Here is a 15,585-nt window from a genome sequence, read left to right on the forward strand (position 1 = left end):
ACAATGGAAAAGTTATCCTATGCTACTCTTCCTTAAAAAGCAAAAACAAAAACAGCAAAAACAGCATCCCAACAAGCTTGCCTTGAACAACACTATCTTGGACTCCCTGTGAAAAGGTCAGACTTAAGAAGAAACACAAGTCGCTGGTACAGACCTCACCAGGCTTGGAGATATCTCAAAGAAGGGGCCCGAGAAGTGGTCTGCAGGCTTCTCATTGGAGACATGTCAGACAAAGATATTCAATTCAAGAAGAGTCAGATTTGCTATGACTACCAGAACCAGAGACAACACACACAGGCAAACCACATTCATCATTTTCTTTTTTTTTTTCTTAAATATGTGACTGGGATACTAACAGAAAATGCAGTTTAATGTAATTAAAGAGAAAAGCATTACAGAGTGGGCACAATGAATTGAATAAGGACTTTGTATTCTATTTAGCAGTCATGCACACTGGTGACCAAGAAAGGATTTACAATTCATTGTCAAAAAATCCTTTTAAATGGTCAGTCTTTTAAGGATGGCTGCAGCAGAACAAGGCAAACTGAATACTGGAATGAGACGGGAAAATCAACACCACCTAAAGACTGGTTTTCTGTTTTCTCTTGGGAGTCCCTCTACAACAGAATTAAGGGTCTACTTTCATATTTTCTGCTATAGTGCTCTATCAAGAGCAGTCTGGGGTAGAGAACATCACCAGACAATGTCCATAGCCAGGGGAAGAGCTGCTCCCTACCAATTCCCAGGGTTGGGCCCAGGGCCCATTTCTGGGGCAGAGGGGAGGCATTGCCTCTATGGGAAAGGCAATATAGGACAACATGGATGACTTCAAACTTTGAATCTGTCATGAGAAAAGGCAATAGACTGTGGCCTACTCCTTATTGGAGAAAAAAAAAATGAAGGAATTTCTTTAAAGTGGAAAAAAATGGTCTTAGCTCCTGTTTTTACCTGCAACAGGTGTCAACTGCTGATTGAGCATTCCCATTGGTGTTGGTGGTGGCACCACCCCCATGAGAGCCCCCACAGGGGTGCCTGCTCGGGGAGAAGCACTCGGCTGCTGTTGCTGTGCTGCTCGCTCTCTCTCCTGCTGCTCAGCAACTTTAGCTGCCCGCTCTGTAAAGGCATTTCAGATTTTCAATTCTGTTTTTAACCCAGGAATTCAAAATACCATCCATTGCATTCAACAGGACTAGTAAAAACACAGGCAACAGTTCTGTCTCAATGGAAGGAACAGTAGATGACTAGTCTCAACACAGGAGGAGTCGGGCCGATTTCACTTGGTAACCTAGAGTCCAGCTTTCCTATCCCATCTTGAGAACTGGTCTGCAAAGATTTCAAGAATGTTAAGACTGCAACACACATTCAGAAAGCACAGGTTTTATGTAAACACGTCACCAGCATAACCACCATGGTTAATCTCACAGGGCACCCTGAAGATGAGAAGCGCTACCATTATTCTAGTATTAATAGCATTACAGATTATTTATAATTTCAACATGAAGCAATTCCATGGCCCATTATATTTTTTGGTATAATTGTTACTTACTATATGTATTTCCTGATTCTTTGTACCCAATTTTACTAAGATCTGAGGACTCATCATGAGTGTCATGGGGTTTAGCAGCTGAAGAAAATTAACTCTGTAAGGGAAAAGTAGCTGACTGCCTCCTCCAGAAGGTTTTAGGGTAACAACTAATTTCTATATTCTAATGAAGCAAAGAAGTCATGTTTAATAAACCCCAAGGGAAGAAAATGCATTATATTTCCAGCTACAATCAACAGAAGCAGAGAATTACATATATATACATGTATGTAGCAATGGACAATGTACTGAAAGAACTAGGTTTCCTGAAGCTGAGCAGTTCGATACTGACCATAAACCACTCTAAATCAGTGAAAATTCTAGAATCCCTCTTATTTCATTCAAAATGCAAAAAGAGCATTTGCTGTGGCAGTTCTGGGCTGTAGAATACATCCTGCTACCTTCCCCCTTCCATGCCCTGAACAACTCTGTTTGCATCTCCAGAGCCAGAGCTTCAATGATCATGTTTCCAGTGTTTTTGGGAGCTAGTGGACTGAACCCCTATTGAAGAACTCCTGAAATATTGTATTTCTAAAGCTCTCACCACATAGAGTTTCTTGTCTCACCATTCATAAATAGAAAATCCCCCCTACTCATCACATAGGCAAATGGAGGCTGGGAGACAGGCAGTCACTTGTCCAAGGATACAGAGAGAACCAGCAACCTATGGCCCTAACTCCTGATATCACACTCCAACTGCCACACATAAACCCTCCAACATGGAACTCAACACCACTGATTTGAGGAGGGGGAAAATAGCTCGAGGTCATATGACTTTACAGAGAATCAAGAAGCTACAGCTCCAGTCCTCCTTTAAAGTAAGAATATGAAAGTCAAGCAATCAAAGGCCTCTTCGCTGTGACAGAGTTGCCTGTATAACTTTAACATTACTAAGACTGTCCTAGTTTACAGACTCTTTGTATGATGAGTATGAGAGAGACAAAGGCCATTTGAACAAACTATTTACTTGAGCTAGCAGTAAAAAAAAAAAAAAAATCAATATAAAGTCCCACTTCAAATTCTAGTATTTTCATTACACAAATGACACAATGAAGTGGGAAAGCAAAAAAAAAAAAAAAAAAAAAAATTAAATAGAAAAAAAAAATAAGGCCTGCGGATTGAGTACTGGTCTGGCTACTCAAACTCCAAACTTCGGGTTTTGAATTCAATGGGAAAGAACATGAAAAGTTCAGATTTTATGTTTAAGGTAGATGCTGCTGAATCATATAACTTCACCTCATTAGGTTCTCACTCATTTTCAGACTCCCCTTTGAATTTGGAAGAATGTTCCAGACGCCATCACCTCTCCCTCTCTTCCTGATCCAGTGTTTTTACCTTCACAGTATCTTCAGGTATCTCTCTCCTGCCCACACTCTAAATAACCAGCCACCCAGCACTGGCTTCATTTGCCTTGCTGCTGCTGACTCAGCAACATCCATGTGAGCTTAACTTCCAATGCTCCTCCAGCTGAGTGGGTACAGTAGGTCTTAACTTTCACTAAGGTCAGAAATATCAAAGCTCCACAAAGTTCTAGGTTCTTATGGAACTGACTAGGGTTTTTGAAAGAATATTCTTCAAAATATTAGTTCTTCAGGATATTCATAGGTACTACATAAATACCTGGTCAAATTTCAGAAAATGCCAGATAATAAAAAACAGGTTATTTACTGTTGGTCTTAAAGTCTTTAATGTGGGAATAGGCACCATAAGTTTCCAAGAGAGAGTTTGGAATGCTTCTCAAACTGGTTTTGCCACAAAATGTTTTTTGACTAAACATCTTGCAGGATTAGAATTCTATGCAGAAGATCCTTGGGGAAGCCTGTCAGATAATTTCATAATAATCAATCAATTATAATAAATGAAAGGAGTAAAACTTTTTTTTTTTAAGTTTTTTTGGAGACTTCATAAATTTTAATAAGGGGGGCACCCTAAATAATTAATTTATGTTCGCCATAAAATAACAGAACTGTACCCACCTAAGAAGAGTAGTGGTTGACCATTGTAGAGAGAATAGCTCTAAAGTGGCAAAATGAACTAATATATAAAATTCCAGATGGAAAAAATACAGCTTAAAGGGTAACAGTCCTGCCTAATCTAATGTTTACTACTAATTTCTTTACTAAATCCATGTCTGATATTAAAACAAACACAAAAACCCAACAACAAAAAACAAAAAAATCTCAAGTATTTGTCCCTAAATGGCTAAGAACCACCAAATTCTTGCGTGAAAGCTCATTGCCCAAAGTGATTTAATTAGAATAAAAGGAAAATAAAGGCAGTTGAGCTTTATCAAAAAGACCCAAATACCTTAAAAGTAGCTATAAATACAGATACAGTATAGGCCAAGACTGACCCAGAAAACCAAGCACTTTAGCAAAGACTCAGCTTGGAGTTTAAATACATGGCTTACCAAGAGCTGTAACAGAAGATTACTGATTTTAAGAGGCCCTTTTCAGATGAATTTTAATTAAAATTATATTTAACATCATTGTACAATCATTCCCTGGCTCAATATGTGTGCTTACAGGGCTCAATGAAAGAAAAAAAGCATGCAATTTTTAATAGTAAAATATTTTGGAGATTATAAAACCATGAGATCTTGAAAAAAAAAATATTTTGGAGAAATCTGCAGGGGAAAATACACCACCAGGATCAGAGGCCAAGTCAGGGGCAGTGCTCTGCTCAGTCAGGACAAGGCTGGCATCTAAATTACTGGTTGGGTGCCATTTGGAACAGTCCCCAACATAAAGTTCATGTGCAAGTGGTAAGAACAAGAGAGAAAAACCTGTCTATGCACGTGCATTCCTGAAAACATCCCCTTGCTTTTAGAAAGACAGTTGTGCTCAGGCTCTATTTACCTTCATATTCCGCTTTCTTGGCTGTCTCAAGGTTTCTCCATTCTGTCCCCACCAGGCGGCTGAGCTCCCCGAAAGAGTAGTCTGGGTGTTGGGCCTTAATCACAGCCCTCATCTCACTGCTAAACAGGATGTAGCCACTCATGTTGATTTTCCGTTTGGAGCCTTCCTTCTTTGCACTGCCTTTGGCAGACTTTGGGGTAGACTGTAAGACAGAAAGCTCTTATGGTGCATCAGAACATTACATTTTGTTAACTGCTCAAAATTTTAGAAGCCAGGAACATGTGATTCAATAGTTACTGCTTTATAGGCACATTTGGTTTATAGCTGGCTATTTTCTTGGTCAAAACACACCCTTTCTTTGCCTATTACCATGTAAGAAATAAATGTTTCACTGAATTCCATGGCTGCAATCTGTAATGGTGACCTCACAATTAAGTCTTGAGAAAATTCTTTTTTTTTGACACAGGGTCTTGCTCTGTCACCAGGCTAGAGTACAGTGGTGCAATCATAGCTCACTGCACCTTGATCTCCCAGGCTCAAGCGATTCTCCTGCTTCAGCCTGCTGAGTAGCTGGGTCTACAGGTGTGCACCACCGTGCCTGGCTAATTTTTAAAATTTTTAGTAGAGATGAGATCTCACTATGTTGCCCAGGCTGGTCTTGAACTCCTGAGCTCAAGTGATCATCCTGCCTTGGCCTCCCAAAGTGCTGGGATTACAGATGTGAGCTGCCGTGCCTGGCCAATTCTTTAAAAAATTCTGAATGAGAAAAAAATACCAACAGAGATCACCTCAACCAAAAGATGAGGTCCTACAGAAGAAGAGATTAAAAAGACATGGGTAATAAAAGATAAAGACAAACAGAGTGATGTTGCTCCTTATTGCTTTTATTCAGCACAAGGAAGAGTCTTCTAACTAAGCCTGCCATTATAAAATTTTTAAGAGATATTAATTCTAAATTATTAATGGCATTAATATGATAGATAAATTATTAATGGCACAGTAACATGATATAATTGTTGTCAATTAAAAATAAATGAATAAATCATAGCATTGACAAATTAAAATCTATTCCTTCCTGTAGAATTCTAAGTTAGAGCTCACATATTGGGGGGCTGGATGTCTCTTTACTTTGGTTTTGAGTCTGCTGCAAACCAAAGGTGGGAATAAGACAAGTAACAGGAACTTGTCACCTTCACCTGTGGGGGTGTGTAGGGCATGAGGTCCAGCTCACTGGCCAGGGGGGTCTGAAGCTGAGGTAGAGAAGGAGGTTCAATGACCTCACTATCTTCTTCTCCCATCTCTTCAATATCATCATCTCCACCTTCTAACTCGGCAAATTTAGCTTCTAGCAATTGGATCTTCTTTTCCAACAAAGGTGATGGCTCCTTCTGAGGAACAATTGGTTTTCTGAAAAAAGTGACATAAAAAAACCTAAAATCAGCTAATGCTCCCCGAGAATGAGTCACAAAGCAGTGTTCCACCTTAACGACTAGAAGTGACTTCTGGCAATCTGCAATGTACACTCTAAAGGCAGCATGGAAAGAGTTTGAATGTATATTTATGAAATTACTTCTACTTAAGAGATGCTTGTTTTTAAATAATTCTGCTGAATACCTATAAAAGCATTGTGTTCAAGGTTGGGATCTAGTTGCCTATATACAGCAAAAAGAGTTTTTGGCCGGGTGCAGTGGCTCACACTTGTAATCCTAGCACTTTGGGAAGCCAAGGCGGGCGGATCACAAGGTCACGAGTTTGAGACCAGCCTTACCAACATAGTAAAACCCCATCTCTACTAAAAATACAAAAATTAGCTGGGTGTGGTGGCACATGCCTGTAATTCCAGCTACTCGGGAGGCTGAGGCAGGAGAGTCGCTTGAACCCGGGAAGCGGAGGTTGCAGTGAGCTGAGATTACGCCACTGCACTCCAGCCTGGGTGACGAGCGAGACTCTGTCTCAAAAAAAAAAAAAAAAAGTTTTCATAGTCTGTGGAACTGAGAAATCTCCTAACAGACAAGATATGAACCAGAACCAAGCGTTTCTACCTCATCCCACAGTTACTGGAGTCTAAGCCAAGGGCACTGCTAGAGTAGCTACCAGGACCCAGTAGATTATGAAGCTTTTCCTTTAATCTTTAACTGAATTAATAAATATTTTCTATTTGAAATATTTACTATTCTAGTTTAAGATCTAATGAAAAATTAAAAACACTGGACTACACTACGTTGATACAAGTTAATGGAAGTGCTCCTTTTTCCTTAGTTTTTCAAGCTTTACCTGAAGTAGTAAATTTCATCATCTACCACTTTAGCAGAGAGTGAAAATCTCTTCAATCCTTTGAATTTCTTCATCTGCTTGTCACTCTCATTGTAGCGGCTCTCACAAAGCAGAATGTCATTTTCTGGTATTTCAGTTGGCCTGCAGGAAAGGAAGTCCTTGAATGACAATACAGCACACTTTCCTGAAAGAGAAAATTACAAAGAAATTAAAGGAGTAAACTATAGTCATAGTTAATAATTGTTTTAACATTTTTTTATTATTATTATTTATTATTTTTTTGAGATGGGTTTCGCTCTTGTTGCCCAGATTGGAGTGCAATGGTGTGATCTGCTCACCACAGCCTCCTTGGGTTCAAGCAATTCTCTTGCCTCAGTCTCCCGAGCAGCTCGATTATAGGCATGTGCCACCACACCCAGCTAATTTTGTATTTTTAGTAGAGATGGGGTTTTCTCCATGTTGGTCAGGCTGGTCTCGAACTCTTGACCTCAGGTTATCTGTCTGCCCCGGCCTCCCAAAGTGCTGGGATTACAGGTGTGAGCCACTGCATCCAGCCAACATTTTATTATTTTTGGATGAATACATTCATATAATTAAAAATTAAGAAGAAATAAAAGGGGCTAGTTGTGGTGGCTCACGCCTGTAATCCCAGCACTTTGAGAAGCTGAGGTGGGCAGATCTCTTGAGCTCAGGAGTTTGAGACCAGCCTGGGAAACATAGTGAGACCCCCCCAACTTCCACAAAAAACACAAAAAATTAGCGAGGCATGTGGTACATGCCTATAGCCCCAGCTGCTCAGGAGGCTGAAGTGGGAATCATCTGAATCTGGGAAGTTGAGGCTACAGTGAGCTGTGATTGCACCACTGCACTGCAGCCTGGGTGACAGAGTGAGACCCTGTCTCAAAAAAAAAAAAAAAAAAAAAAAAAAAGATATAAAAGGATACGTATTGGCATAAGGATAGAATATATATGTAAATGGAATAGAACTGAAAGTGTAGAAATAAACCCATATAATAGGGCTTTTATGGGCAATTGGTTTTTGATAAGGGTTCCAAGACAATTCAATGGGGGAAAGAATACTATTTTCAAAAGATAGTACGGTACCAGGACAACTAGATTTCCATTTCTGCACATGAATGCAGTTGAACTCCTACCTACTATCATATATAAATATTAATTCAAAATGGGCTGGGAGTGATAGCTCTAGTCTGTAATCCCAGCACTTTGAGAGGCCGAGGCAGGAGGATCACATGAGGTCAGGAGTTTGTACAGCCTGGCCAATATGGTGAAACCCTGTCTCTACTAAAACTACCAAAATTAGCCAGGCATGGTGGTGGGCACCTGTAATCCCAGCTACTCAGGAGGCTGAGGCAGGAGAACTGCTTGAACCCAGGAGGCAGAGGTTGCAGTGTGCCAAGAATGAGCCATTGCACTCCAGCCTGGATGACAAGAGCAAGACTCTGCACCCCCTCCCCAACCCCTCCCTGCCAAAAAAGCACAAGCAACCAAAGGAAATAGGCTGCATTGGATGCAGTGACTCATGCCTATAATCTCGGCACTCTGGGAGGCTGAGGTGGGTGGATCACTTGAGGTCAGGAGTTCAAGACTAGCCTAGCCAACATGGTAAAAACCCCATCTCTAACAAAAATACAAAAACAATTAGGTGGTGTGATGGCACTCCCCTGTAATCCCAGTGACTCGGGAGGCTGAGGCAGGAGAATCGCTTGAACCTGGGAGGTGGAGGTTGCAGTGAGCCAAGAGCGCCCCACTGCACTCCAGCCTGGACAAAAGAGCAATACTCATTGTGCTCCGAAGGATACTATCAAGAAAGTGAAAAGATAAGCCATACAAGAAAATATTTGCAAATCATATATCTAGTAAGAGTCTACTATCCAGAATACATATTCCTACAACTCAACAATAGGACAAATATATAACCCAATTAAAAAATGTGCAAAAGATCTAAAGTGATATTTCTCTAAAGCATACAAATGTCCAATAGGTACATGAATAATGCTCATCATTATTATGATGAGTAATTAACATCACTCATCATTAGGGAAATGCCAGTCAAAACCTCAATAAAATACTACTTCACACCCCATTAGGATGGCTATATTAAAAAAAAATAAAAAATACAAAATGGAAAATAACAAGTGTTGGCAAGGATGTGAAGAAAATGGAACCCTTGTATCTCGTTGATGGGATTGTAAAATGGCGCAGTTGCTGTGGAAAATAGGCAGTTTCTCCAAAAATTAAACAAGAGTTACCATACGACCTAGCAATTCTACTTCTAAGTATATATCCAAAAGAAACCAGAGGATCAAATAGATACTTACACAACACTGATAAGAGCATTTTTTTTTTTTTTGAGACGGAGTTTCGCTCGTTACCCAGGCTGGAGTGCAATGGCGCAATCTCGGCTCACGGCAACCTCCGCCTCCTGGGTTCAGGAAATTCTCCTGCCTCAGCCTCCTGAGTAGCTGGGATTACAGGCACGCGCCACCATGCCCAGCTAATTTTTTGTGTTAGTAGAGACGGGGTTTCACCATGTTGACCAGGATGGTCTCAATCTCTTGACCTCGTGATCCACCCGCCTCAGCCTCCCAAAGTGCTGGGATTACAGGCTTGAGCCACCGCACCTGGCCAAGAGCAGTTTTATTCACAATAGCTAAAATGTGAAAACAACTTACAACTCCATTAACAGATGTAGTATACATATAATGAACATACAGCCTTAGGAATAAAATTCTGATATATGGTACAACATGGATGAACCCTGAAAACATTATGCTAAGTAAAATTAGCCAGATGGGACAAATATTACATGATTCCACTTATATGCAATATCTAGAAAAGGTAAAATTTATGAACAGAAAGTAGAACAGAGATTACTAGGGCCAGGCGGAAGGGGAAAATAAAGAGTTGTTTAATGGATACAAAGTTTCTATTTGGGATGATGAAAAAGTTCTAGAAACGCAGTGGTGATGGCTGTACGATATTGTTAAAGGACTTAAAGCCACTGAACTGTACACTTTAAAATGGTTAAAGTTGGGTGTGGTGGCTCATGCCTATAATCCTAGCACTTTGGGAGGCCGAGGCAGGCGGATCACCTGAGGTCAGGAGTTTGAGACCAGCCTGGCTGACATGAAAAAACTCTGTCTCTACTAAAAATACAAAAATTAGCCAGGCATGCCCCTGTAATTCCAGCTACTCAGAAGGCTGAGGCAGGAGAATCGCTTGAACCCAGGAAGCAGAGGTTGCAGTGAGCTGAGATTGTGCCACTGACTCCAGCCTGGGTGACAGAGAAAGACTCCATCTCAGGAAAAAAAAAAAGGTTAAGATGATGAATTTTATGTCATATATATAAAACAATAAACTTCCATAAATGGCAGCATATCACTTAAAACTGTTTTGTATCTGAATTTTGTCACAAAATAACATGTCTTGGAGATCATGGCTTTTATTATTCAACTAGTTCCCTATAGATGAATAGCTAGGTTGTTTCCCAATTTTTGTTCTTCTACTGATGCTAAACAATGCTAAAATAAATAACTTATCAATTTGCCTATAGGTGAATACATCTGAAGTATAAATTTCTGGAAGTATAAAAGCTGGGTCAGGGCCGGTCGTGGTGGCTCATGCCTATAATCCTAGCACTTTAGGAGGCTGAGGCAGGTGGATCACCCGAGGCGGGTGGATTGTGCCATTGCACTGCTGCAACCTGGGCAACAAGAGCAAAACTCCATCTCAAAAAAAAAAAAAAAAAAAACTGGGTCAAAGGATTATGAACATTTTAAAATTTGTTAAGACACAGTTTCACTCTTGTTGTCCAGGATGGAGTGCAGTGGCATGATCTTGGCTCACCACAACCTCCGCCTCCTGGGATCAAGCGATTCTCCTGCCTCAGCCTCCCTAGTAGCTGGGATTACAGGCATGTACCACCACTAAATATACTAATTTTGTATATTTAGTAGAGACAGTATTTCTCCATGTTGGTCAGGCTGGTCTCGAACTCCTGACCTCAGGTGATTCACCCACCTCCTGAAGTGCTGGGATTACCAGCATGAGCCACCGTGCCCAGCTAAATTTTTATAGGTATTATAAAATTACTTTCCATAAAGGGTGTCCTAACTCGCAGACTACCACAAAGTAGGCAAATACCATTTCCTCATGCTCTTGTCAACTAGTGAGAAATGTCTTCCAGATCTTTGACAATTTTACAGGTAATCTCAAAAGAGAAAAATCACCTGGGTAGTTTAGCATTTCTCTAATGGCTGAGGTTAGCTATATTTTCATTTGTTTAAGAATCATTGGTAGTTTCTTTTTTTTAAATGGAGTCTTGCTCTGTCACTCAGGCTGGAGTGCAGTGGTGCAATTCTGGCTCACTGCAACCACTGCCTCCTGGGTTCAAGTGATTCTCCTGCTTCAGTCTCTGGAGTAGCTGGAACTACAGGCGCCTACCACCACACTCGGCTAAATTTTTTTTTTTTTTTGAAATGAAGTCTTGCTCTGTTGCCCAGGCTGGAGCACAATGGTACGGTCTCGGCTCACTGCAACCTCTGCCTCCCGGGTTCAAGCAATTCTCCTACCTCCAGCCTCCCGAGTAGCTGGGATTACAGGCAGGCACCACCAAACCTAATTTTTTTGTATCTTTAGTAGAGACAGGGTTTCACCACATTGGCCAGGCTGGTCTTGAAATCCTGACCTTGTGATCCACCCGCCTCAGCCTCCCAAAGTGCTGGGATTACAGGCATGAGGCACCTGGCCTGGCCAATTTTTTTTATTTTTAGTAGAGACAGGGTTTTACCATGTTGGCCAGGCTGGTCTTGAACTCCCGACCTCAAGTGATCTGCCCACCTTGGCCTCCCAAAGTGCTGGCATTACAGGCATGAGTCATCACACTGGGCCCTAGTAATTTCTGCTCTCTTATCTTTTTTGCCCATTTTCCTGCTGGATGTTGATCTTTATCTAATTGCTTTATAGGAGCTCTTCATATATAAGAAAAATCAGTTCTCTGTCTATAATAAACACTGCAAATATTTTCTCAAATTTTCATAATTTTCATTTTTGTTTTTGCCAGTTTTGGTCACACAGATATTTTCCATTTTTATACAGTTGAATTTATCAGTATTTCATTGTATGAGTTCTGGCTTTTATGTCAGAGATTAACAGAATTTCTTTCCCATGGTTTCTTTTGGTATCTTTGTTGTTTAACTTTATTTAAATTTATGATTTATCTGTGAATCTATCCTGAAGTTAAGATGTGGAATATGGCCACAATTTTATTTTTCCAAATGGCTGAGCTTCCAAAACCATTTAGAGAAAAATACAACTTTCACCACTTATCTGATATGCCACTGTTATACATTTGCTAAACTTTCTATTTTGTTTAAATAACCTATTTGCTCATATATCATATAAATAGTTTTAATTATTGTAGTGTGATAATGTCTTAATATCTGGTAAGGATAGATCCCCTTACACTATACTTTTTAGAATTTTCCTGAGTTTCTTTTTCATTTTTTGAGAAAGGGTCTTACTTTATTGCCCAGCCTGGAGTGCAGTGGTAAGATGATGGCTCACTGCAGCCTCAATCTCCTGGACTCAAGCGATCCTCATACCTCAGCTCCCTGTCCTGAGTAGCTGGGACTATAGGCGAGTGCCACTCAGCTAATTTTTGTACTTTTTGTAGAAACGGGGTTTTGCCATCTTGCTCCAGCTGGTCTCAAACTCCTGGGTTCAAGTGATCCATCAGACTCGGCCTCACAAAGTGCTGGGAATGATAACAGGCATGAGCCACTGTGCCTAGTCCTAAGTTTCTTTTTCCATATGATTTTTTTTTTTTGACACGGAGTTTCACTCTTGTTACCCAGGCTGGAGTGCAATGGTGCGATCTCAGCTCACCGCAACCTCCGCCTCCTGGGTTCAGGCAATTCTCCTGCCTCAGCCTCCTGAGTAGCTGGGACTACAGGCATGCGCCACCATGCCCAGCTAATTTTTTGTATTTTTAGTAGAGACGGGTTTTCACGATGTTGACCAGGATGGTCTCGATCTCTTGACCTCGTGATCCACTCGCCTTGGCCTCCCAAAGTGCTAGGATTACAGGTGTGAACCACCGCGCCTGGCCCTTCCATATGATTTTTTAAATGAGTTCAGTTAGTATAAACTTCTTCGCAAGCAAATTCCCACTGGTATATCTAATGGGATATTAAAGACTAATTTAGGGAGGATGGACATCTTTATGATGCTGAAACCTATCTAAGAATATGATATGCTTTACAATGTGTTCAAACATTACTTATATAACATTTTAAAACATTTTTCATACAGATGTGGCATATATCTTGTTAAGTTTAACCAAGGTATTTTATCTTATTAGTACTGAATCTTTTAATATAATAGATATATTATTTATTTTATATTCAATTACCTTACTTCTCTTACTGTTTGCCATGATTTCTTAGTTGATGCTCTTGAATTTTCACCTCCTTACTTTTCTTATTTTAGATTTCTGTTTCTTCTAACTGCACTGGCTAGTGCCTCTAGAACAATGTTAAATAAGTGTGATAAGAACATCCCTATTTTTTTATTTTTTTTTTTGAGACAGAGTCTCACTCTGTTGCCAGGCTGGAGGGCAGTGGCTCAATCTTGGCTCACTGGAACCTCCACCTCCCAAGTTCAAGTGATTTTCCTGCTTCAGCCTACCCAGTAGCTGGGATTACAGGCACCCACCACCAAGCCCAGCTAATTTTTTGATTTTTAGTACAGACGGAGTTTCACCATGTTGACCAGGCTGGTTTCGAATTCCTGATCTCTTGACTTGTGATCTGCTTCGCCTCGGCCTCCCAAGTGCTGAGATTATAGGCACGAGCCACCGTGCCCAGTCAGGACATCCCTATTTTGCTCTTGACCTTAACATGAATATTTATAGCTAACACTTATTAAACACGTACATGAAAAACAGGCCAGAAACATTTCCGAAACTTAAAATAGCTACAATTACTATCACTGCTTTGAATTTACACAAAACTTTACTTGCACAATTCAAAGGTCTTTTAATTCAGAAAAGGGGCAATTAATATTTTTCATATTTTATAGAAAGAAAAATAGACATTAGGAAAAAATAATTCTGGTCACAGCCAGAGAATAAAAGTGACTGGTGGCTTTGGAATGGAGGTGGTGTCTCTGTGTCCTGAGTTGAGGCTCCTACCAAGCCCCCAAAAGACAGGGAAAAGATGAAAGTTTAGAAAACTTCATTTAATAAAGTACAAAAAAAATTATCAAGACCTATCAAGACCTGCAGTGAACCTATAGATCAATTTGGGGAGAACTGATTGATTTCTTTATAATACTGAGTTTTCCAGCTATAAACGTGATGGATAACTTTGTCTTTCTCAAAAATTTTCTTTGAGACGTGTGTGTGTGTGTGCGCGTGCGCGTCCATGCGTGTGCAGGTGCTTTACGCATCTTTTTTGTTTCTTTGATTTTATTTTTTTGGTAGAAAGAGTCTCCTTCTGGTGTCCAGGCTGGTCTTCAACTCCTGGTCTCGGGTGACTCTCCCGCCTTGGGCTCTCAAAGTGCTGAGACTACAGGTGTGAGCCACCACATTGGCTATCTTTTAAAGATTTATTCCTAGGTATTGAATGCAAATGGTAATAATTTTTTGTTTTTGTTTTTCTTTTTTTTTAGACAGAGTCTCACTCTGTCACCAGGTTGGAGTGCAGTGGCGTGATCCTGGCTCAGTGCAATCTCCACCTCCCGGGTTCAAGAGATTCTCTTGCCTCAGCTTCCCAAGTAGCTGGGACTACACGTGCGTGCCATCACGCCCAGCTAATTTTTGTATTTCTATTAGAGACAAGGTTTCACCATGTTATCCAGGATGGTCTTGATTTCTTGACTTGTGATCTGCCTCGCCTCGGGCTCCCAAAATGCTGGGATTACAGGCGTGAGACACCGTGCCTGGCTGGTAATGATTTTCCAATTGCCTATTGATAGGATACAGATACAGAAATATAAATATTGGGGCCAGGTGAGGTGGCTCATGCCTATCATCCCAGCACTTTGGGGGATGCTGAGCAGGGAGGATGCTTGAGGCCAAGAGTTTGAGACCAGCCTGGGAAGCAGTGAGACCTCATCTCCACAAAAAATAAATTTTAAAAAAATTAGCTGGGAGTGGTGGTACATGCTTGTAGTCCCAGCTACCTAGAAGGCTGAAATGGGAGGACTGCTTGAGCCTAGGAGTTGCAGGCTGCAGTAAGTTATGATCACACCACTGCATGCCAGCCTGGATAACAAAGTGAGATCCTATCTCAAAAAAAAAAGGAAACAACTTTGTATTTTCATTTACTAATTTTAATAGTTTATCTGAATATCTCTTGGATTTTCTACATACCTAATGTTTTTCGAAAAAACTCTTTTGTTTTTCCTTTCAAATCTTTAGATATTTTCCTTGCCTTGACAGTTTTTTAATTAATGAAACGTTATAAAAATCTACTGTGACAGAAACAGAACCTGCAAATAAATTAGTACTTGGTATGTTTCAAGAGCCCAAGTTCCTACAAATTTTATCACCTAAGGGGTTACAGGTAGAGGTACTGTCTGCCAGATGTGGCCATCTGATTACTGTTTAAGTTCCTTTTTTTTTTTGAGACAGGGTCTTGCTCTGTCGCCAGGCTGGAGTGCAGTGGCATGGTCTCAGCTCACTGCAACCTCTGCCTCCTGGATTCAAGCGATTCTCCTGCCTCAGCCTCCCGAGTAGCTGGGATTACAGGCACATGTCACCATGCCCAGCTAAGTTTTGTATTTTTAGTAGAGAAGGGGTTTCACCACATTGGCCAGGATGGTCTTGATCTCTCGACCTCGTGATCT

General features: G+C 40.6%; 1 protein-coding gene across 50 annotated transcripts in view; it reads right to left on the minus strand.

Annotated features, from left to right (window-relative positions):
* The window catches only part of PBRM1 (polybromo 1), a 153,860-nt gene that overhangs the window by 12,827 nt on the left and 125,448 nt on the right, over positions 1 to 15,585 (minus strand). For 25 of the 50 annotated variants that reach the window (XM_064367168.1, XM_064367177.1, XM_064367166.1 and 22 more), the window contains 4 exons: positions 6,715 to 6,898; positions 5,637 to 5,847; positions 4,441 to 4,642; positions 949 to 1,113 (listed from right to left, as the gene is read on the minus strand). In XM_064367168.1, coding sequence (XP_064223238.1) covers positions 949 to 1,113; positions 4,441 to 4,642; positions 5,637 to 5,847; positions 6,715 to 6,898 — 762 coding nt within the window. Of the gene's footprint in view, positions 1 to 948; positions 1,114 to 4,440; positions 4,643 to 5,636; positions 5,848 to 6,714; positions 6,899 to 12,691; positions 14,703 to 15,585 lie in introns of those variants that run through there. The other 25 variants (XM_064367191.1, XM_064367185.1, XM_064367190.1 and 22 more) reach the window with 2 other exon arrangements.

Source organism: Aotus nancymaae, unplaced genomic scaffold (assembly GCF_030222135.1).
Source record: "Aotus nancymaae isolate 86718 unplaced genomic scaffold, 86718_ANA_hifiasm-v0.15.2.pri h1tg000067l, whole genome shotgun sequence".
NCBI lineage: Eukaryota > Metazoa > Chordata > Mammalia > Primates > Aotidae > Aotus > Aotus nancymaae.